The 20,961-nt window shown below is 62.2% G+C and overlaps 2 protein-coding genes across 2 annotated transcripts; both read left to right on the forward strand.

The window, feature by feature from the left end:
- Positions 1–896: 896 nt before the first annotated feature.
- On the forward strand, positions 897–9,791 carry AP3S2 (adaptor related protein complex 3 subunit sigma 2). Its single transcript, XM_055716684.1, has 6 exons — positions 897–1,344; positions 1,671–1,762; positions 1,889–2,000; positions 4,788–4,859; positions 8,482–8,589; positions 8,927–9,791. The coding sequence occupies exons 1-6, from the start codon at positions 1,276–1,278 to the stop codon at positions 9,053–9,055; spliced, it is 582 nt and encodes a 193-aa protein (XP_055572659.1). The 5' UTR covers positions 897–1,275; the 3' UTR covers positions 9,056–9,791.
- Positions 9,792–14,922: 5,131 nt separating this feature from the next.
- On the forward strand, positions 14,923–20,902 carry ANPEP (alanyl aminopeptidase, membrane). Its single transcript, XM_005446176.3, has 20 exons — positions 14,923–15,652; positions 15,911–16,056; positions 16,143–16,279; positions 16,364–16,490; positions 16,601–16,755; positions 16,829–16,942; positions 17,082–17,225; positions 17,333–17,398; positions 17,537–17,602; positions 17,816–17,988; positions 18,069–18,145; positions 18,311–18,444; positions 18,547–18,602; positions 18,714–18,861; positions 19,017–19,108; positions 19,227–19,337; positions 19,422–19,589; positions 19,663–19,803; positions 19,977–20,058; positions 20,402–20,902. The coding sequence occupies exons 1-20, from the start codon at positions 14,982–14,984 to the stop codon at positions 20,558–20,560; spliced, it is 2,967 nt and encodes a 988-aa protein (XP_005446233.2). The 5' UTR covers positions 14,923–14,981; the 3' UTR covers positions 20,561–20,902.
- Positions 20,903–20,961: the final 59 nt, after the last annotated feature.

The following is a 20,961-nucleotide window of genomic DNA, read 5'->3' on the forward strand; positions in this document are numbered from 1 at the left end:
TGCCTGTCTCCACCTTCCTTCCAGTGCTTCCCTACAGCACATCAAATCGTTTTCTTGTTGCCCTTGATGTCTTGCCACTCATAACCCAGCCATGCCATGGTCTTTACGTTGTGCCCCAGCTGCTTGTGCCATTTCTTTATGTTGCTCTGGCACCGTCTGCCCTTTGCCATTTGCTTTTTGATTTCCTGGTTCTTAAAAACCACCAGGTGCCACCGCCGCTGTGGCCTGCGATTCTTTCTCCCTTTCCTCTTCAAAATTGTGAGCAGATTTATTCAGATACCTGATGGCTGGTAGCGTGCAGGTGGTGCCCAGGCAAGTGGCAGTGTTCCTGGGGGGCTCGTAGGCTGTGCCCCCCAATGCCACCACTCCAGGCTGTGGCTCGGGGCAGCCCCATGCTGGTAGCCCAGTAAATAACACTGGGAGATAAGCCCGAGGGCTTGGCCCGGCTTAAGGGCAGCACGGCGGGAGTGAGACCCCCTGGGAGCCCCCCAGGCCGGGAGCAGGCCACACAGCACCGTGGCTGGCACTGGGCCTAGGGGCGCGGGGGCAGCGCAGGGATGGTGGGCAGCCAGGCGGCCGCCTGTAAGGCCCCCGATATTCCCCCGCTGCAGGCCTGGGGGGGAACTCTCCCCTCCCAGTACCTCCTGCCGGGGACCAGGCAGGAGCTGAGCCCGGGGAGCCGCGGGCCGGGACAGGCCAGGGTGTGCTGCGGCCGCTAGGCCCCCGGTGACCTCTGACCCCACCGGTAACCCCGCCCACTGGTGCTCCATGCAGATAAGGGCGCTGGCGCTTTAGAAAGGGGTGTGGTCTGCTGCCGAGCCCCACCCCCTGCATGCCCTCCCGCTCGCTCTGCCGCGGCGTGGCACCGCGCGGCTCCCGTCGCTTTGGCGCCGCTGCGCCCCCTGGTGGCGCAGGCCGGGACCCGGGCCGGGCTCCGGTAGCGCGTTCCCGGCGCTGGCGGCGGCGGAGCTGCCCCGCTGCGGACCGGCCGGCGCCTCCCCGGTCTGCCCCGGTGGCTGTCGCGGAGACCCACCCCCCCCCGGCCTCAGCAGCGGGAGAGCGGCTGCGTGCCCCCTTCGCCCGGTTCCACCGGCACCGGCCGTCCCCTGAGCCCTGGGCCGTCCCCGCGTGTTAGGCCGAGGCCGCTCTCCGGGTTCTGCGGGTCCCCGCGGGGCCGCCCGGGCTCGGCCTACCGAGCCGCAGCGTTCCCGGGGCGGGCGAGGGGCTTCCTGCGGGCAGGCCCCGGTTCTGCTCCCGGCCCGGTCCGGCGCCGCCATGATCAACGCCATCCTGGTGTTCAACAACCACGGCAAGCCGCGGCTCGTCCGCTTCTACCAGCACCTGGTGCGGGGCCGGGGCTGCCCGCGGGCTGGTGGCAGCCGGGGCTTGAGCCCGGTGTGGGGCTGGGGGTATCAGAGGGGAGCCTGGGACGGGGGGTGGGGGTGTCCAGGGTTGTGGGGTGATGGCTGGGGGGCTGGGGAACCTGCCTGTCCCCCAGTCCCTGACCCGGTTCCACGGCAGCCCCCGTGGCTGCTTCTCTGGTGCCAGGGCTGGCGGGGAGCCGGAATGCTCCCGGTGACCGGCATCCCTGGGGCACCGGGGGAGAGCCCCCGGGGGTGTGGGTCTTCGAGGCCGTGCACCTATGGGTGCTTGTCCTCACCCCCCTGCAGGCAGAGGAGGTCCAGCAGCAGATTGTCCGAGAGGTTTTCCACCTGGTGCTGAAGCGGGATGACCACATCTGCAACTTCCTCGAGTGCGGCAGGTAACCCTCTGCCTCCCCTGCACCGGGGGGCCGCATGGGGCTGCCCCCTGGGCTGGGGGAGCGCCTGGGCTGCGTGTACCCCCCGACACACCCCAAAGTCCTTCCCCTTTCCTTGTGTCTCCCCAGCCTGTTTGGTGGCTCAGACTACAAGCTGATCTACCGCCACTATGCCACACTGTACTTCGTCTTCTGCGTGGACTCCTCGGAGAGTGAGCTGGGCATCCTGGACCTCATCCAGGTCGGTCTCTCTGCAGTGAGGGTGGCTGCCGGAGGGCAGCCGGTGGGTACCTTCCCCCGCAGCACAGCCCTGGCTGGGTGACCTGGGCCCTGACACCTTCCTGTTGCACTTTGTCTCTGTGGCATCTTGGCGCCAGCCCTTCTGGAAGTGACTGGGAAGGGGGCTTGGATGGGGAGCTGCAGGCTGCACAGCTCCTCCACCTGGAGGCAGCAGGGGAAGTCAATCTGGATGGTTTTCCTTAAAAAATAGCATCATAGAATCATTTATCTTACCAATGTCTACAAGTATCTTATGGGCAAGTGCCAAGAGAACAGGGCCAGGCTCTTTTCAGTGGTGCCCAGGGACAGGACAAGGGACAACAGGCACAAACTGCAAGACAAGAAGCTCCATCTGAATATGAGGAAAACTTTATTTGCTCCAAGCGTGATGGAGCCCTGGAGCAGGCTGCCCAGAGAATTTGTGGAGTCTCCATTTCCAGAGACATTCAAAACCTGCCTGGTCATGACTCTGCAACCTGCTCTAGGAGAACCTGCTGTACCAGGGTGTTGGACTAGATGATCTCCAGAGGCCCCTTCCAACCCTGACCAGTGTGTGATTCAGGTTGGAAAAGACCCTCAAGATCATCGAGTCCAGCTGCTAAACGTAGAATCCCAGGTTGGAAGAGACCACAAGGATCATCTGGTCCAGTCTTTCTTGGCAAAAGCATGGTCTAGTGAAGATGGCCCAGCACCCTGTCCAGCTAAATCTCAGGAGCGTCTGATGTTGGGGAACCCACCACTTCCCTGGGGAGATTATTCAGATGGCTGAATGTTCTCACTGTGAAATATTTTCCTCTTGTGTTCAGTCGGAATCTCCCCAGGAGTAACTTGTACCTGTTACCCTTCATCTTTTCCATGTGACTCCTTGTAAAAAGGGAGTCTCCATCTTTACAGCCACGCTTTAAGTACTGGAACATGGTGATAAGGTCTCCTTTCAACCTTCTTTTCTCAAGGCTGAACAAACGCAGTTCTCTCAGCCTTTCCTCATATGGCAGGCTTCCCAGTCCTTGGATCATCTTTGTGGCCCTTCTCTGGGCCCTCTCCAGTCTGTCCACATTTTTTTTTTGTGTAGCAGGGACCAAAACTGAACACGGCATTCCAGGCGTGGCCTGACAAGTGCTGAATAGAGTGGGATAATGACGTCTTTTTGTTTGCTGGTGATGCCCTTGCTGATACAACCCAGCATCCTGTTGGCTTTCTTTGCTGCAGCAGCAGCACACTGTCTGCTCATGCTGAGCTTGTTGTCCCGCAGGTCCCTTTCCACAGAGCTGCTCCCCAGCTGGGTAGATCCCAGCCTGTGCTGCACTCCTGGATTATGTTTTCTCCAGTGTAAGACCTTACTCTTGTCCTTGCTGAACTTTGTAAGGATCTTGTTAGCCCACTCTTCCAGCCTATCCAGGTCTTCCTACAGGGTGGCTCTCCCTCCCAAAGTGTCCACTTCCCCACTTGGTTTGGGATCATTGGGAAGCACAAAAAGTGTTAACCAAACGCTGCCAATTCCACCACTAAACCACATCCCTAAGTGCCAAGGCTACACGACTTTTAAATGCCCCCAGGGATGGTGACTCCACCCCTTCCCTGGGCAGCCTGGTCCAGGGTTTGACAACCCTTTCGGGAAGAAGAAATTTTTCCTAATATCCAAACTAAACCTCCCCTGGTGCAGCTTGAGGTCATTTCCTCTTGTCCTATTGATTGCTAACTGGGAAAAGAGGCCAAGCCCCACCTCGCTATAAACTTTCAGGCAGGTGGTTGTAGAGAGCGATAAGGTCTCCCCTGGGCCTTCTTTTCTCCAGGCCAAACAACCCCAGTTCCCTCACCTGCTCCTCACAGGACTTGTGCTTCTAGGCCCTTCACCAACTCCATTGTCCTTCTTTGGAAGCGCTCCAGCACCTCTCTTGCTTGTACTGAGGGGCCCAAAACCACAAGTGCATTTTTTAAATTGTGTTCAAACAGTGCGTGGACTTGTGCAGGGACCTTTGCTAAATCCGGCTGATGGCAGGCATGAGCTGTCTGCCCTGCCCAGGTCACCTGCCCTGTGATCGTGCAGTTCCCGTAATTCAGCCCCTTTCAGGCTGTTCTGGTGGGCTGCAGCCCTGCCTCGAACGCAGCCGCCAGTGGTCCCAGCACTGCAGCAGATCAGGCCATTGACACCCGGGGTGTTTCCCCCTGGACAGCCAAGTCCCGTGCTTTGGTGCCCTCGACCTTGTGCTGGGCCCCTCGGTGGGGTTCCGGGTGTGCGGGCAGCACCTGAAGACAACAGTGAGTGGGTGGGCACGGCTGCGGTGAGGGAGCCCATCTGGGGCCAGAGGAGCCCGGGATGGACCTGCTGTGCCCTTCCTCCACAGCTGGCCCAGCCAGGGCCAGGCTCTTCCAGCTGCGACCCCTTGCCAAGACGAGCTCTCTCCTCGAGCAGGTCTGAGCTGTTCCAGCTGATTCCTGCAGTGTACCGAGGACTGGCACTGGTGCCTGTGTGGCAGTCCCCCGACCCCACGCTGCTGCTGCAGTGCTGGGGGTCCTGGGCAGCCCCTGGGCTAGGCTTGCCCATGTTTGCCCTGGGAACAGGCACTGTCCTACCATCCAGTGGAGACGGGGTTGTTGAGAAGGTTTTGTCCCTGCTCAGGGTGACGCCCTGGGGTGCAACAAGTTTCTGTTAGGGGCCGCAGCTTTTTTGCCTGTAGACCCTGGGGCTGTGCGTGGGAAGCATCTTGGAGTGGTCTTCTGTACTGACCTTCCCTTCCTGCCGCTTCAGGTGTTTGTGGAGACGCTGGACAAGTGCTTTGAGAATGTCTGCGAGCTGGACCTCATCTTCCACATGGACAAGGTGGGTTGTAGGCTTTGTGTGATCCTCTGGGCCAGTGCTATTGATCCCCCCAGCGCCTGGCTGCTCCAGAGCCCTGCCCTCCCTAGAGCCTGCACTCCCCTGGACAGGAGCTGGCCCAGCCTGGAGCTCTGGAGCCACTTGGGAGAGGCTGTTGCTATGTTAGGGGTCACTTTTTAGGAAAAGATTGAGAGTCGTCAGCCTGGGGTTCTCGTAAACTTGCTCACATTGTGTCCTCCTGATGAGATCCGAGTTGCTGGGCTCTGTTCCGAGCCCATGGATACAGTGACTTGCGGCACTTGGTGCTCACCCCATGGCACTGCTGCTGCAGGGCTGCACTCTCTGCTGCAGCACAGCGGTGGGGGCTGTGCTGCTGATGGCCACCGACACTGGGGAACGGTGTGGGCAAGTGACGGGGATCTGCGCTGAGGCTTTGCTCCTGGTCTTCTGCACAGGCCTGTGCTGGTGGAGCTGGGCAGGCTCTGATGTTGAACACGGGTGTTCCGCCTTGTCTCGCCATGCTGGGAGACCTGTTAGCGGTCTTGTTAACGTTTTACTACAGCTGCAGGAAAAAAAGGGAAGGAACAATAGGAGTGTTTGGAATACAAAGTGTTTGGTAAACTTTGACTTGAGCCACAGCCTTTCATGCTTTCCCTTTAGCTGGACTGAGTTTCTGGGTGGAAACCTATCCTCTTCGACTATCTCACAGATGGGGCTGAAGATAGCCAGGACTATGCTTAGAGAAAGGAGAGATTTAGCTGACGTGTGCTGGACTTGTGTTGCTGTTGATAAAGGTTTTCTTGCTTTGCTGAAGACGGAACATGCCAACAAAAAAAAGAGGAGTGGAAAAAAAATCGATAAGGCTGTACAATGTCGCCTTTCTGTTGGTGATTCAAACTTCTGAACTCTGGCAGAAAAATTGAGTTAGCAGATCTTAGAAGGCAATCTGGATCTGCTGTGTGTACTAGCAGCTAGTGAAGTAAGACTTTAGATTTCGTAATTTGCCAGGCTGTAAACATTTAGAATGCTGATTATCTTGTCAGCAAAAGTGTTGCTATCAAAGCAAACAAAAGGACAGGAAGGAGGAAGTCAGAAGGAAGGAGGAGTACCTGCGGGAGAAGTGATGGCAGTTGCCCAGATCACCTCTGGCCACATCTGGGGGAGGATGTGCTCTCAGTTACTTATTTTGTGGCCTGATCAAGACCCGGCAGCTTTACACTCAATCCGCAGCCTACAGGCAGAAGAGATTATCCTGTTGCTTGTCTGTTTTTCCAGGAGTAGCAGGGATTGCCCTTTGTTTGAACTCTCCTGTCAGGCAAAAGGTTCAAAGGAGACAGGAGTCAGGACAGTTTCTGGTAGGGGAGACCCTGGGCTTGGTCACCCTGAGGCTGTCCTGCCGCTGCTTCCCAGCCTTGACTTCAGTCCTTAGCACTATCGGTTGGTCATCTCGTCTCTCATTTGGCATGTATTTATTTCTCAGATGTGTTCATGTTGAGTGCCTGCACTCCCAAGAGCTTGGTTGCAGATGGGTGGCGTTAGGGGTGCTGGGAATATGCAGCTATGTCCTGCTGGTCCCTGGTCTTGCCCCTCAGGTGCCCGGGGAGGGCTTTCTGTGGCTGTGATGCTGCCCCAGCGCTGCCACCGAGCCCTGCCACCGGGACTTCACTTTGGCAAGAGCCGTGCAGGGCACAGCGCTGTCCTCTGCTCTGGCAGACGGGTTCCAGAGTTTGTCAGTTCCCAACTAGAACAGCAGAAAAGAGGCCAACGTCAACGTGCTGGTTTGTTGAGCAGAGACTTTGGCTGTGAACATCCCCAGCCCACTGGTTCTGGCTGGGATTTGGCTGGAGCTTTGTCTGGGTCCTTTATGCAGCACAGGGTCTGTGAGCTGCTCTGTGTTTCACGTCCCTGCTTTTGCAGCAGGCAGCTGGATGGGGCCTTCAGGTATGTGGTTCCCAGGCACTAGTGATGCTCAGTGCTTTCAGGCAGTCAGCTTTGGGAGCAGCATCTCAGAGCTGCAAGGATTCCTCTTTTGCAAGGGGAGGCTGGAGTCACGAAGCCGTGGGGAGGCTCGAGAGGAGGAGGCTGGAGGCTGTTGCCCAGCTCGTGGTTGTGATTCATACCTTGAAAGGAACGTGAGTTTCACTAAGCAGCTGCAGGGTCCCAGAGAGGACATGGTTTGTTCAGGAAGCGCTGTGTTTCGGTTTGGAAAACAAAGCTTGCTTGGGATTTTTGCCCTGTTGGTTTTGATCCAGCTTGGGCTTAAGCCAGATCTTGAAGGAACAACATTTCCTGCAGCCCAGATGCTCTCCTGTTGTGGGGAGCTGTGAGCACCATCCGGTGCAGTGTTTGCTGGGGCTGTGCTGAGCTGAGGCTGTGCTGCAGGATGGCGGTTCCAGTGCTGTGGGTGTCCCAGGAAGGTGCTGTATCACCTGTGGCTCACCCTGTGCAGTGCTGATCCTGCACACCATGCTGTCAGAGCAGGATGGGACCCATGGGAAGCCCTGTGAGGGTATCAGGCTCGCTGTTTGCACAAAGCTGGGTTTCCCCTTTCTAGCAGGTTCTCTAGCCTGCTTTAGTTTTCACAGCATTGCCTTGGCAGTATTTGCCATACAGTTTACAAGTGCAGCCTGCCCTTATGAAGCTATAAAACAATATAATAACTTAACCATCTTTCAGTAATAGCCTGTTTCATGGAAATAACCAGACACCCATAAATTCATCATCTGTGCTGAGTGGCTGCTGGGAGCTGCTGACTGAGCAAGGAAAGCTGAGCCGTGGGGGTGGTGGAGCTGAAGGTGCATCACAGCCACCCGGCATGGCTGGGCTGCCGTCCTGGGGCTTTTTGTGTTTTCTTGGATTGCAGACCACCATGGGCCCTTCCTCCTGCTGTGGCTGCGGGTATTGCCAGCCCTCCCCGGTGGGGGCTGGCAGGAGGGAGCAGCTCGCTGTCTTGAGACTGCTCTGTTTCATCCTTGGATGCCTGTGAACCCTGGGAAAGGGAGCAGGCTCTCTTAGCAGTTTTGTGCTTTTTCTGTGCGTGTGTCATGTCTTTCCTAAGAGAAAGCAAAGGAGCTGGGCTCTGGCCTGGCTTTCTGGGTAGAAGAAACTGGTCCTTGGAAGAGGTGTCCAGCTTGGTGGCTCCAGGAGGCCCTGGGGTCTCCACTGCCCTGTGGAATTCCCTCCAGCATGCTTTCTAGACAGGGTGTCAACTGGGTGCTAGCCCAGGGAGGGATCAGACTTCAGTTGTGGTGTCAGAGATGGCGCAGCCAGGGAATGCCAGCCACCTGGCTTGGACCTAGCCTCTCTGGGGATTGCCTGGTGCCTGGTGGTCCAGTGAACAATGTTTGCTCTGGCCTCTGTGGTAGGTGTCCTCTGGAGCAGAGGTACAAGCAGTTAATGGGATTGTGGGACTCCCCCTGTGGCGAGGACCCTCTTGCTCTCTAGGCAGCCAGCACTCCGGGGCCGTGTGGGCTGAGAGGAGGGCAGGGCTCGATTGGCATCTCTTGGGGAAATGCCAGTGCCTGGCACACTTTCGCACCAGCCTGCAGGCACTGCAGCCACTGCCGGTCCGTGAACTGGGCTGGGTTCACAGCCTTCCCTTCCCTTCTTTTCCCTTCCCTTGCAGGTTCACCACATCCTGCAGGAGATGGTGATAGGCGGCATGGTGCTGGAGACCAACATGAACGAGATCGTGGCGCAGGTGGAGGCCCAGAGCAAGCTGGAGAAGGCAGAGGTGAGTGCCGATGCTGCGCCTCTCTGCTGCGGGGAGCTGGAGTATGCTCCAGGCTGGGCAGGGGGCAACCTGCGGGGTCTGGAGCTGGTGCAGATGGGGTATCCCCAGTCTCTGCTTGCCTGAGTCCCCAAGGAGAGGGCTGGGGGCACCCCTCCGCAGCCGTGTTCCATGCTGTTTAGGAGTGTAGGGAGCAGCCCAAGCATGGACAAATAGCTGTTCCCATTAAGGTTAATAACCTGAGATAATGAAAAGTTTATTGCCCCTGTTTGCACTGTCATTGTGAAGATGCAGCTGCGGGGCTGAGGGGCTGGCGGTCACTGGTCTCTCCTGTTGGCAGGGAGGCCTCTCAGCCGCTCCTTCCCGTGCGGTCTCGGCTGTGAAGAACATCAACCTACCAGAGATCCCTCGCAACATCAACATTGGAGACATCAACATCAAAGTGCCCAACCTGTCGCAGTTCATGTGAGCGTGCCGTGGCGAGGAGGGCTGCCCACGCACGTTGGTTGTGGCCTGGGCTGGCTGGGGAGAGGAGCTGGGCTTTGCTGGGCTCCCCCTGCCCCTTTTGGGTCTCTGCCCACACAGCACATGGTGGGGGGCCCAGTGTGCTGCCGGGGTGCCTGGGCTGGGTGGCAGAGGGTAGGGAGTAGTGATGGGTCTCGGTGAGAATGGGGTGGTGCAGTCACCTTGGACATGGGCTCAGTTCTGCTCTCTGGTCTCCCAAGAACAAGGGCAGCCTTTCTTCTCCTCCCTCCCTGTGGATGCACAGCCTCTCTCCTCGCTGTGGGGGGAAGAGCTGGGTCCTGCCTCTCCCAGCACTTCTTGGGATTCCCAGTTGTAAAAATGTACCTGTAGGTGATGGCTCCTGCACATTGTTGCCTCCTCCATCCTCCCCCAGGTGGGCCATCCCCTGCCTGGCATCCCCATGCCCACCCTGGTCCTGCTCACTGGGTCTGGCACCCTGGGCTGGGGTTGGGGCCAGCCTGGGTGGGTTTGCTCGTGGGAGCTGCCACGAGCTCTGGAGCTGGGGCCAGCGTGGGTGGTACCTGCTGCACGGGGGGATGCCAGCAGGGAGAGGGGAAGGTTAGGGCAAGCCTGCACTGAAAGCTGCTGGGAGAAGAGAGCCAGCTTGCAGGGTCGGGGCCAGGCTGGGGCCTCCTTCAGCAGCATGTCCTAGTGTCCTAATAAACCACCGTGTGAACCTGTCTGTGACTGCTGTGGGTGCTGCTGGCCCAGTGCTGGGGTGAGCACCCAGAGGGGCCTGGGGGGGCTGGAGGCTGCTACGTAGCTCTCGTGGGACAACTGCAGCCCAGACTGCTGCATGGGGGTGGGAAATGGGGCCCTGGACCCCACCTGAGGGAGAGCTGGGGCTGCTGCGGGGTGGGCTCCAGGGCAGGCTCCCTGGCTGCACCCTGCCCTGCTCTCTGGAGCAGGCAGGGGGAATGCGATGGCCCCCCTTGGGCTGTGACAGCGGCATCCCTGGCTTTGGGGCTTTGGAGGCAGGGTCACCAGCCTGCAGCCTGCCAGCGCCTGCTGGCCTCCCACCAGCTTCCCTGCCTTCTTTGCCACAGAGCATCCCTGGTCCATACTTGTACGGCGAGCCCTGTACAGCTCAGTGGGGCACGAGGGGGCTGTGGGTCTGGGACTAGTGTCCCCCCCAAGGCCTGGGGGAGCAGGGCTGGTCCTGGGGGTCAGAGTGAACGGGCCAGGCAGCGAGGTCCTTGAGCAGTGGGGCTTCTCAAGCTGGGTGCCCCGTGCCCCTGGGTCTGCCACAGCTCCATCTGGCCACCAGCCTCCGGGCTGGCTCAGGGCCCCTTTCCTCTGCTTCCCCTCCAGCGGTGGGGCCAGCTGCGCTCCAGTGGGCTCTGCCTCCACTTCCCCTGGCAGGGAAACCGTGACTCTGCCTGGAAGGAATTTTCTTGCCGTCTTCCCTCCCTGCGGCTTAACCCTTCCCCAGCTGGCCACGGGCCCACTGCTAGCGGCTCGGCTCACGGAGGGCAAGGAGCTGGCAACCTGCTTCTGCCTCCTCCTCTTCCTGTCGGCTGCGGGAGCAGCGTGGTGGTGGGAGCAGGTGAGTGGTGCTCCAGCCCATGTCCTGGGACTGGGACACAGGGTCTGGCAGGCGCAGGGACAGTTGCAGGGGGAAACTCCAGCGTGCTGTGTGGCGAGGAACTCAGCGTGGTGCCTGCGTCCCTTTCTGCTCCAGGCCTGGGATGCAGGGGTGCCCGGGGTCCCTGGCTGCGATGGGCCATGCCTGTGCCAGCCCAGTGCTGTGGCACAGCAGTTCCCGGTGCAGGATGTGTCTGGCCACACGTGCTTCCTCTGCGTGGAGGAGATGTTTGTGAGCAGCCACCTCCGGTAATGGCTCCGGCCTTGCTGCCCATTCCCACGTCCTTCCAGAGCCTCAGAGCCTCGGCCACACAGTGAGTCTGCTGCTCCTGGCTGCTCCCTTTCCCTTGCCTGTGTGGAGGAGGGCAGAGATGATGGGATGGTTCATCCTGCGATGAGCCAGGCCAAACCCCCAGACCCCCATTTCCCTACCCAGGAGGGCTTCAACCCTGACCGCAGTGGCCCCGGGATTGTGCGGGAGCAGCCCCAGCCTGGCTGGGGCAGAGGTGGCCCTGCAAGCCCTGGCTGCTGGGGGCTGGTGTCCTGGGTGCCCAAGGGCCTGTCCTGCCCAGGGACAGGAGCTCTGAGTGACCTGGCAGGGCAGGGCAGAGCGAGGAGGCTGTGCTGAAGGCGAGATGTGGCACCTGCTGCAGCCAGCAGCATTCCTGCCCAGGGCAGAGCTGTGAGTCACCCGCTGCTGGCAATGACCCTGTGTGCCCAAAGGGGCTGTGTCCAGGTCACCAAACCCCTGTCACACCCCGAGGTGAGCTGGAGGGGCACAGCACTTTGCAGGGACATGGAGGGAAGGGGCTGCCCTGGGGGCTTGGTGCTCTCCTGCCTGAGCTGCCTGCATGGTCTGGAGATGGGAGATGGGGCTGGCTCCTGGTGCCCGGCCCTAGCCAGGCTGTGCTTTGGCACTGCTGGATTTTGTTTAGCTCTGCCAGGATCTGCTCGCTGGAGCGTGACCCCCGGGCTCCAGGCCCCCTCCCTGGCAGCGAGGTGAAGTGGATCAGGTGTTGGAGCCTGGCACCGGGCTCCTCCACAGGTACCCGCTGTACAGTAGACAAGAGTTTGCCCTCGCTCTGCCAAGCACCAGGCGAGGCCACATCTCGGCCCTGTGCCCAGACTGTGCGGGGTCACTCCCTGAGCAGGGACACCCTGGGGTCTGGCTGCTTTGGGGTGCTGCACGAGGCAAACCCACCCGTGCCCCCACCACAGCCCTGCAGGTTGCCCATAAGGACCAGGACATCTCTGAAGCCACCGCTGCCGGAGCAGGGGGTGCCAGGTGACGCTGGGGCACAGGGTACTGAGTGGGGGGCACCCCCCAAGTGGTGACACCATTCCTGGTGTGCCTGGGTGCTGCAGGGAGGGGGCACAGCCCAGCTTGGGTGCTGCTGGGTGATGGTTTGTCCCTTTTCCTGCCACCCCCCTGGGATGAGTGTGCCGGCCAAGGCTGATGTGAGGGAGGGACCCCCCCCAGCAGGACCCCGGGAGGTGGGGGGGGTCGGGGGGTAGGAGCTGGGTGAGCAGGGGTGCTTTGTCCGCAGCAGCGGGACACCTGGGTCCCCAGGCTTCATGTGGCTGGCAGGCAGCGCCCGGCGGCATCCCCAGCTGTCGCCTCCCAGCTTGGGGCGAGGAGGGTCCCGCAGCCCCGGGGGTCCCGCTCTGGGGGGTTCCCGCCCTGCCCGGGGCTGGAGGTGCCTTTCCCCAGCGGAGACGCCTCGTCCCGTCCCGGTGCCGGCGGGCGGGACCCCGTGTGCGGCCGGGAGCCCCCGCTGGTCCCCACTGCCCCGGCCCCCCGCCCCGGCCAGCAGCCCAGGGGTTAAGGGGGCGAGGAGGTTCGGGTTACTTCCCCTGGAGCTTTAGGAGGAAACTTTTCCTCTCGCCAGCGGCTGAGCTAGCGGAGCTGAGACGCCCGAGAGCCGCGCGCAGGCAGGGCGCAGGCAGGGCGCAGGCAGGGCGCAGGCAGGGCGCAGGCAGGGCGCAGGCAGGGCGCAGCCCCGGGTGCCTCCATGGGGATGCTCCCGCAGCCCCTCGCTCCCCGCCGCTGAGCTCAGGAAGGTGAGTGGAGGGCGATGTCGCTGCCCAGACCCCCCCGTGGGGTGAGAGGGGGTGTCCAGGGGCTGACTCAGAGCAGGGGATCTTGGGGGTCCCCACCCGGGGGTGCTTGGCTTAGCGGGGGCTGTGCGGGGGCCGGCACAGGGCTGCGGGCTGGCAGTTCGGGGCTGTGGAGTTCATGTGCACGGGGGTTATGGAGCCCATATGAGATGGGAGAGGCCTTGGGGGTCCGTGGGGGTGCGTGGGGTATGGAGGGCTCCAGGGGGGTGGCGTATGTGTGTGTTGGGTTATGTGGGGCCAGAGCCTCAAGGGAGCTGTGCGTCCGCGTGTGTAACGCTCAGCATCTGTGCCCCGGGTGTCTGCGTGTGGGACGTGGGACACGCGTGTGTGCCATCTGCAAGGTCTCTGCAGAGTGTGCTGGGGTGGGGGGAGTCAGGGTGTGGGTGGCATGGGGTGGTGCAGGCAGCCTGGGGCGGGGGCTTGGCAGAGGGGCTGGCTGGTGTGAATGGGGAAGTGCATGAGGGGACCAGTGTGGGGGCAAGCAGGGATGAGTGTCCACGGACCCCGTGTCCACACACCGTGCCCAAGGGGGTCTGCATGGGGAGGGCCGGTGCTGGGCAGAGGCACCCACTGGTGTGGGATGGAGGGGGTGTGCGGGGTGCCTGTCACCCTCCCAGCTGGCTGTGGCGCCTGGTCCTGGGGCAGCCCTCCCAGCCATGATCCAGCCATTTCCCAAGCCCTGTGCCTTTGGCCAAAGTGAGGGCAGGGACCGGAGCAGAGGGAGCCTGTGCTGCAGCTGCAGCCCGCTGTGCAGTGGTGGCTGGCCAGGCCGTGCGGGTGGCTGGGCCCTGCCGGGACGCCCAGGGACGCCGCAGCATCCCGGGGCTACTCTGCCAGGCAGTGCAGCGGGGCACTGCTGGGGACAGGGCACTGCTCCCGGAGGACGCGGCTCAGCCTCTTCCCGGTTTCAATTCCTTGCCCCCGAGCTGCGGTTCCCGGCAGGACCTGCCCATGTTTCCAGCTCGGATCTTACGAAGAGGACTTTGTATTTCTAGGACGAGATGCAGTGCCTCCCCTCCCCACCCTGCCCTACACGGGGACTTTGCTCCGTGGCTTTCTGCCGTGCCCGGTCTGCCACCCCCAGCCTGGGGAAGCCTCTGGCAGAGCTTCTGGGGCCAACCTGCACAGCCTGGGGGTTTCGGCTGCTCTCCCCTGCCAAGGCAGAGCTCCCATGGAGAAGAGTGTGCCACCATCCTGCACACCAGCACCCCGAGCCCTGGTGTGTTTGCTTGGCTGGCTGAGGGCTCAGCACCGTGGGGCACAGGCAAGGCTGTGCCTGTGGGACCCCCTGTCTCCCAGCTGCGTGCTGTGCTGGTTGAGAGCCCCAGGTCGGCTAGGCTGTGGCTGGCAGGGGGGCTGAGCGTGGCACATGCAGGCTGCTGGGTGCCCCACAGCGGGTGGCAGCAAGCACGTGGCTGGTTTCGTGGGGCCTGGAGTTTGACCTCTAGGTGCAAGCCAGGCAACGCGACCTTGGACTTTGACAGGGCTGTGGGCAGGGCAGGCTGCTCCCCAGCATGGTCCTGGGCTCCACCTGTGCCACCCAGATCCCTGGGCTGCACTCCGCTGGTTTTCCCCTGATGTGTGGGCAGCCCAGTGAGGTGTGCCCCTGCCAGGGGACAGGTGCTGGCCCCCACCTGCCATGGCCTCAGCCCCAACAGCAGGTCCCTCGCAGGCAGAGGGCCAGCCGGGACCCCCTGGCAGCAGCTCAGACCCTGTCACTCGAGGGTAAACAGGGTGATGTTGAGCCAAGGGCTTGGCTCGGGTGCTGGGGCTGCCCACCTTGCTGCATGGTGAGGTGGGGTTTTGGCCACCAGCTGTGACCACCTGCTCTGTCCCTCCTTTTGCAGGGCCAGGCCAGTGCTTGGGAGGGACCCAGGGAATCCTGGCCTGCAGCCCATGCCTGCTCCCACACAGCCCATCCCTGATGGTGCAATCCTCAGCTGTGGTTTTACCCTCCACTGCAGCGGCACTGGGTGTTAGCACTCCTGCAAGGCTGGGAGGCGGGCGGGTGGAAAGCTCATCCTGGGGGCCGTCGCTACCCTGAGCCTCACGGTCATTTAATACTTCACCCATTAACTTGGACTAGTAAACCTTGTTGGAGTGAGAGGCTAAAAGCCGTGCCAGCTGGGCAGCACCTCCTTTGTGAGCACCGCTCCCACAGCCCCACCATGGCGGCTGGCTTCTTCATCAGCAAGACTGTGGGCATCGTGGGCATTGTGCTGGCCCTGGGGGCCGTGGCCACCATCATTGCGCTGTCAGTGGTGTACGCCCAGGAGAAGAACAAGGTGGTGGATACCACCACTGCCGCCACCACCACCACTGCCTCCACCACCACCACCACTGCCTCCACCACCACCACCACTGCCTCCACCTCCAAAACTACTGCCTCCACGCTCCCCACCATCCCTCCAAACACCACCGCCGCCCCCAACAACCCCTGGAACCGGTGGAGGTTGCCGACGACACTGATGCCAGAGTCCTACGAGGTGACCCTGCAGCCCTTCCTGATACCTGACGCCAACAACACATACATCTTCAAGGGCAACAGCAGCGTGGTCTTCTTCTGCAACAATGCCACTGACCTCATCCTCATCCACAGCAACAAGCTGACCTATACCAAGCAGAATTCCTTCCATGCCTTGCTGCAGGCAGTGGATGGCTCTAGCGTGCCCCACATCACCAATACCTGGCTGGAGATCCACACTCAGTACCTGGTGGTGCAGCTGGATGGCATGCTGCAGCAGGGCAAACGCTACCGGCTCTTCAGCATCTTCACAGGCGAGCTGGCCGATGACCTGGCCGGCTTCTACCGCAGCGAATACGTGGAGTCAGGCGTCAAGTAGGTGGAGGGCAGGGGGCTGGGACAGGGGGCATGGGCCTGGCCTAGGGGTGATGGAGGGCATGGGCTGGGTTTGGGGCTCCTCTCCCACTGGGACAGTGGGATGGGTGTTGGGGAGCCTCTGTGCTCCCCTGCACCCACATGCCACCCCAGCGGGGATGGGTGCGGGGAGCAGGCAGGGCGCAGGGCAAGTGGAGGGATCCAGGGGGGTGCCAGCCCCTTCAGAGGCCGCCGGGTGCTGATGGCATTTGCTTGCAGGAAGGTGTTGGCCACGACACAGATGCAGGCGGCTGATGCGCGGAAAGCTTTCCCCTGCTTTGATGAGCCGGCCATGAAAGCCACCTTCACGGTGAAGCTGATCCACCCCACTGACCACAACGCCATTTCCAACATGCCCATCAAGAGTGAGTGGGGCAGGGGGAGCCCCAGTGGGGGAGTCGGGGGGCCTGGCAGGACTGCGGGATGACCCCCCACCCTCTGCTCCCCGCAGACACCAGGCAGCAGGAGATCGATGGGCAGAGCTGGAACGTCACCGAGTTCGAGACCACCCCCAAAATGTCCACCTACCTGCTGGCCTTCATCGTCAGCCAGTTCAACTACACGCAAAACAACTCGGGGGATGTGCTGGTAGGCTGGGGGTGGGGGGTACCCTCTGCCCACCCAGGGGGCTGAGCCCGGGCAGTGGCTGAGCCTTGCCTCTCTCCCCTCCAGATCCGCATCTGGGGCCGCCCTGAAGCCATTGCCGAGGGCCAGGGTGACTATGCACTCCAGAAGACTGGCCCCATCCTCAAATTCTTCGAGGAACACTACAACACATCATACCCGCTGCCCAAGGCCGGTGGGTGCCATGGGGTGGCCGGGGCACTGGGTCAAGCCACCAGCCGGGGGTGTGTGCAGGCAGGCTGGCACCCTGGCAGCGGCATGCCAACGGGACCCCTCCACCCCCAGACCAGGTTGGCCTCCCCGACTTCAATGCGGGTGCGATGGAGAACTGGGGGCTGGTGACCTACCGGGAGAACTCGCTGCTCTTCGACCCGGCTTACTCCTCCATTGGCAACAAGGAGCGGGTGGTGACTGTCATTGCTCATGAGCTGGCCCACCAGGTACCTGCCGTGCCCCCCGCCCGCCCCGCTGGCTGGCTGGGCATGGCTGACAGGGTGCTGTGCCCCCCCGCAGTGGTTCGGGAACCTGGTGACGCTGCGGTGGTGGAACGACCTGTGGTTGAACGAGGGCTTCGCCTCCTATGTGGAGTACCTGGGTGCCAACTCGGCAGAGCCCTCCTGGCACATTGTGAGTGGAGGGGCCAGTGGGCAGGGGATGTGGGCAGGGGGTGTGGGCATCCCGTCCACCCCTGCACCCCTGGGGGCTGCCCCCGCTGCCAGGAGGGTGCACACAGGGCTGAGGTGGGTGCTGGCACTCACCCCCGCAGAAAGACCTGATGGTGCTGAACGAGGTGTACGCAGTGATGGCGACAGATGCCCTGACCACATCCCATCCACTCTCCTTCCGCGAGGATGAGATCAACACCCCAGCCCAGATCAGCGAGGTCTTCGACAGCATCTCCTACAGCAAGGTAGGCACGGGAGCCCTGGGTGCATGGGGACCAGGCGTGGGAGGTCTAGTGGGGCGGGCTGTGGGGTGGCCCATGCACCCAGGGCCTCCGACCTGCCATCTCCACAGGGAGCGTCGGTGCTGCGGATGCTCTCTGACTTCCTCACTGAGGATGTGTTCAAGGACGGGCTGCAGGTAAGGCTCTGCTGGTGCTGGCTGGCACTGAGCCCTGCTGAGGGCTGAGCATCCCATGGCAGGGGCTTCCCCGGGTGCTTTGCGAGCCTCCTGCACCCCAGACCCTGCTTACCCGTCTCTCCTGGTGCTCTCCCGCAGTCCTACCTCCACACCTTCGCCTATGGAAACACTGTCTACACGGACCTCTGGTTTCATTTGCAAGAGGTAGGAGGGGACTGGCTGCTCCCCCCAGCCCAGCCCCTTCCCCACTGCTGTCCCAGCTCTAGGGGGCTACCTGGCAGGATGGGGTCCTAGCCACACAGCCACTGACTGTGTTGGGCGAGGGGTGCAGTGCTGGCTGAGCCCTGCAACCCATCCGCATCCTGCCCCCCGCCCCAGTTCCGGCACCACTGACCCACGGCACTGCCCTCCCCGCAGGCTGTCACAAAGAACAATGTCTCGCTGCCTGACTCCATTAGCAAGATCATGGACCGCTGGACGCTGCAGATGGGCTTCCCCGTGGTGACTGTCGACACCCACACTGGCACCATCAAGCAGGAACACTTCTTGCTGGACCCTACCTCCGTGGTGGAGAGACCCTCTGTCTTCAAGTGAGTGGGGTGGGGGGCTGTTGGCAGCAGGGCGGCTAGGGGTAAGGGATGGTCTCACTGCCTGCCTGTCCCTGGCACAGCTACACCTGGATCATCCCCATCACCTGGATGACAGAAACCACTAGTGGGGAGAGGTACTGGCTGACCAAAACCTCAGGTACAGTGTGTCCTGCCCAGGCTGGGAGCAGGGGTCTTGCTGCCACCTCCCCTGCTCCCTGGTTGGGGTCCCCTGGTGGGGCACCATTGGGGGGGGGGCTGGGCCTGGACCCCCATTGTGGGCAGGGGGGGGCAGCTCTGGCAGACCCTCCTCTCCCCCTCCCAGACACCAACAACCAGTTCAACGTGAGCCGCCCCAACTGGCTCCTACTGAACTTGAACGTCAGTGGGTACTTCCGCGTCAACTATGACAAGGAGAACTGGGAGCAGCTCCTCAGCCAGCTCTCCACCAACCACCAGGTATGTGAGGCTGGCTGGGGCGTGGGCTGTGGGTGGGCGCCCCCAATGCCCCCCCCCCCCCCCTCAGGGCTGCCCTGCGATGCTGACTTTTCCTTCTGCCAGATCATCCCTGTCATCAACCGCGCCCAGATCATCGATGATGCCTTTAACCTGGCCAGGTGAGCCATGCCGGCTGCCCACCGGGCTGAGGGGGACTGGTGGGGTGGGCGCCCTGGGAGTGGGCAGCAGCCACAGGGCCAGGGAGCTGACGCTGCCCTCACCCCTGGCAGGGCCAAGTACATCAATGTGACCTTGGCCTTGAGCACCACGCGGTTCCTGAGCCAGGAGACGGAGTACATGCCCTGGCAGGCAGCGCTCAACAACCTCCGTTACTTCCAGCTGATGTTTGACCGCAGTGAAGTCTTTGGGGTGATGACGGTGAGCAGTGCCACCAGCCTGGCCCCGGTCCCGCAGCGGGTCCCGCTGCTCAGCAGAGCCCTGTGCAGGGGGGTGGGGGCAAGGGGCTGCACCCAGCCCTGGGCAGTGGGCTCTTGCTGGTGCTGCCAGGCGCTGACCATCTTCCTGCCCCCCAGAAATACATACAGAAGCAGGTGACACCCCTCTTCAACCACTACAAGAACATCACCAATGACTGGGCCACCATCCCCAGTGGCCTGATGGACCAGTGAGTGCTGCAGCCCCATCATCGCCTGGCACAGTCCCACTTGCAGCCCGGCACTGGCCGGTCGGTGCTCGGCTGCGGCGTTCTGGTGCTCAGCCCCACGTGGCTCCTCTCTCCCCAGGTACAACGAGATGAATGCCATCAGCACAGCCTGCTCCTACGGCGTCACTGAGTGCCAGAACCTGACCACCACCTACTTCCTGAAGTGGCAGCAAAATGTCACCAAGAACCCGTGAGTCCCCAGCGTGCCATGGTGAGGGGGCTGGGCTGGGCATGACAAGGGGCTCCCGACTAAAATGGCTCTCCTCTCCTGCAGCGTCCCCCCGAATCTGCGCTCCTCCGTCTACTGCAGCATGGTGGCCACAGGCGGGGAGGAGGCCTGGGACTTCATCTGGGAGAGGTTCAAAGAGGCCACCGTCGTGTCCGAGGCTGACAAGCTCCGCACAGCCCTCTCCTGCAGCCCCTATCCCTGGATCCTCAACCGGTGGGTGCGGGGTCCCAGGCAGGCGCCGCAGCTCTTCCCCTGCCAGCCCCTCACCCTCTGCATTCCCTCCCAGGTACCTGCAGTACACCCTCGACCCCCAAAAGATCCGGAAGCAGGATGCCACCGCCACCATCAACAGCATCGCCAGCAACGTGGTGGGGCAGCCCCTGGCCTGGGACTTCATCCGTGCCAACTGGAGGACGATCTTTGGCCAGTGAGCACCGTGGGGGGCGGCTGGCTGGGGCGTGCAGCATCCCCCTGGCTGCCTGTGCCCCTTGCGGGGGGTGGCACTGTCCCTTCCCCTGGCCGTGTGGGGTGAGGGCAGCCTTGGCCCCTGGTGCTGCTCTGCCTGCCCCCCCCAGCTCAGCCATCTCTCTGCTTTCCCAGGTACGGGGGTGGCTCCTTCTCCTTCTCCCGGCTGATTTTATCAGTGACCCAGCGGTTTTCCACAGAATTTGAGCTGAAACAGGTGAGGCTGGACGCTGGCAGGGTCTGTGGGACTGGGCATCAGGGACTCCAGCCCCAGCAGAAGTGGGGGCACAGCTCTGCACTGCCGGCACCTCGCAACCTGCCCTTTGCCAGCAGCCCTTGGGAGGGGGGCTCCTGCCCCTGCCCTTCGCGTGCCCAGGGGTCCCAGCAGCTTCTGTCTCCATCCTGGGTTGCTGGGGGCTGTCGGGGTGCTGCCATGGGCTACTGGGGTGGTGTTGGGGGGCTACTGGGGGCTTTCAGGGTGCTGCCATGGGCTGCTGGGGAGGTGCCAGGGGGCTGCTGGGGTGGCCCATGCCTGCTCCAGCTCATCTTCTCCCCGGCAGCTGGAGCAGTTCAAGGCAGACAACCAGGACATCGGCTTTGGGTCGGGGACGCGGGCGCTGGAGCAGGCACTGGAGAGGACCCGTGCCAACATCAACTGGGTGAAGGAGAACCAGGACACGGTGCTGGCATGGTTCCAGGGCGAGATTCCCCCCAGCTAATCATGTGGCCCTGACCGCCATGTACCCTCCTCCGCAGCTGGGCTGGACTCTCACCCACTCGCTGGTTCCGTTCACTCCATCCTCTCTGGCCCCCAGCCCCAAACACTCCCTCCTGGTGCCCCCCAGGCCACCCCACCTGGGTCCTTCGCTGCTCATGAGGGGCAGGGTCCGCTGCCCACAGCAGGGCCTGGTGCCTGTATGATGGGCAGCAGAGGGGGGCTGGGGGGCTTTGGGCTGGGGTGGGGTGGGGGGGCCCTGCTGCCCTCAGCTGCCTGGGGCAGCACTGGGCTCTGCAGGCTCGTGCAAGGCCTGGGGTAGGTGTAAATAAAGGCTTGCACGTCAGCTTTCACTAGCGGCTGTGGATGGGACCCCACGGTGGGCACGGGGTGGGGGCTGGGGAA

Source organism: Falco cherrug, chromosome 7, assembly GCF_023634085.1.
Source record: "Falco cherrug isolate bFalChe1 chromosome 7, bFalChe1.pri, whole genome shotgun sequence".
In the NCBI taxonomy this organism is placed as follows: Eukaryota; Metazoa; Chordata; class Aves; order Falconiformes; family Falconidae; genus Falco; species Falco cherrug.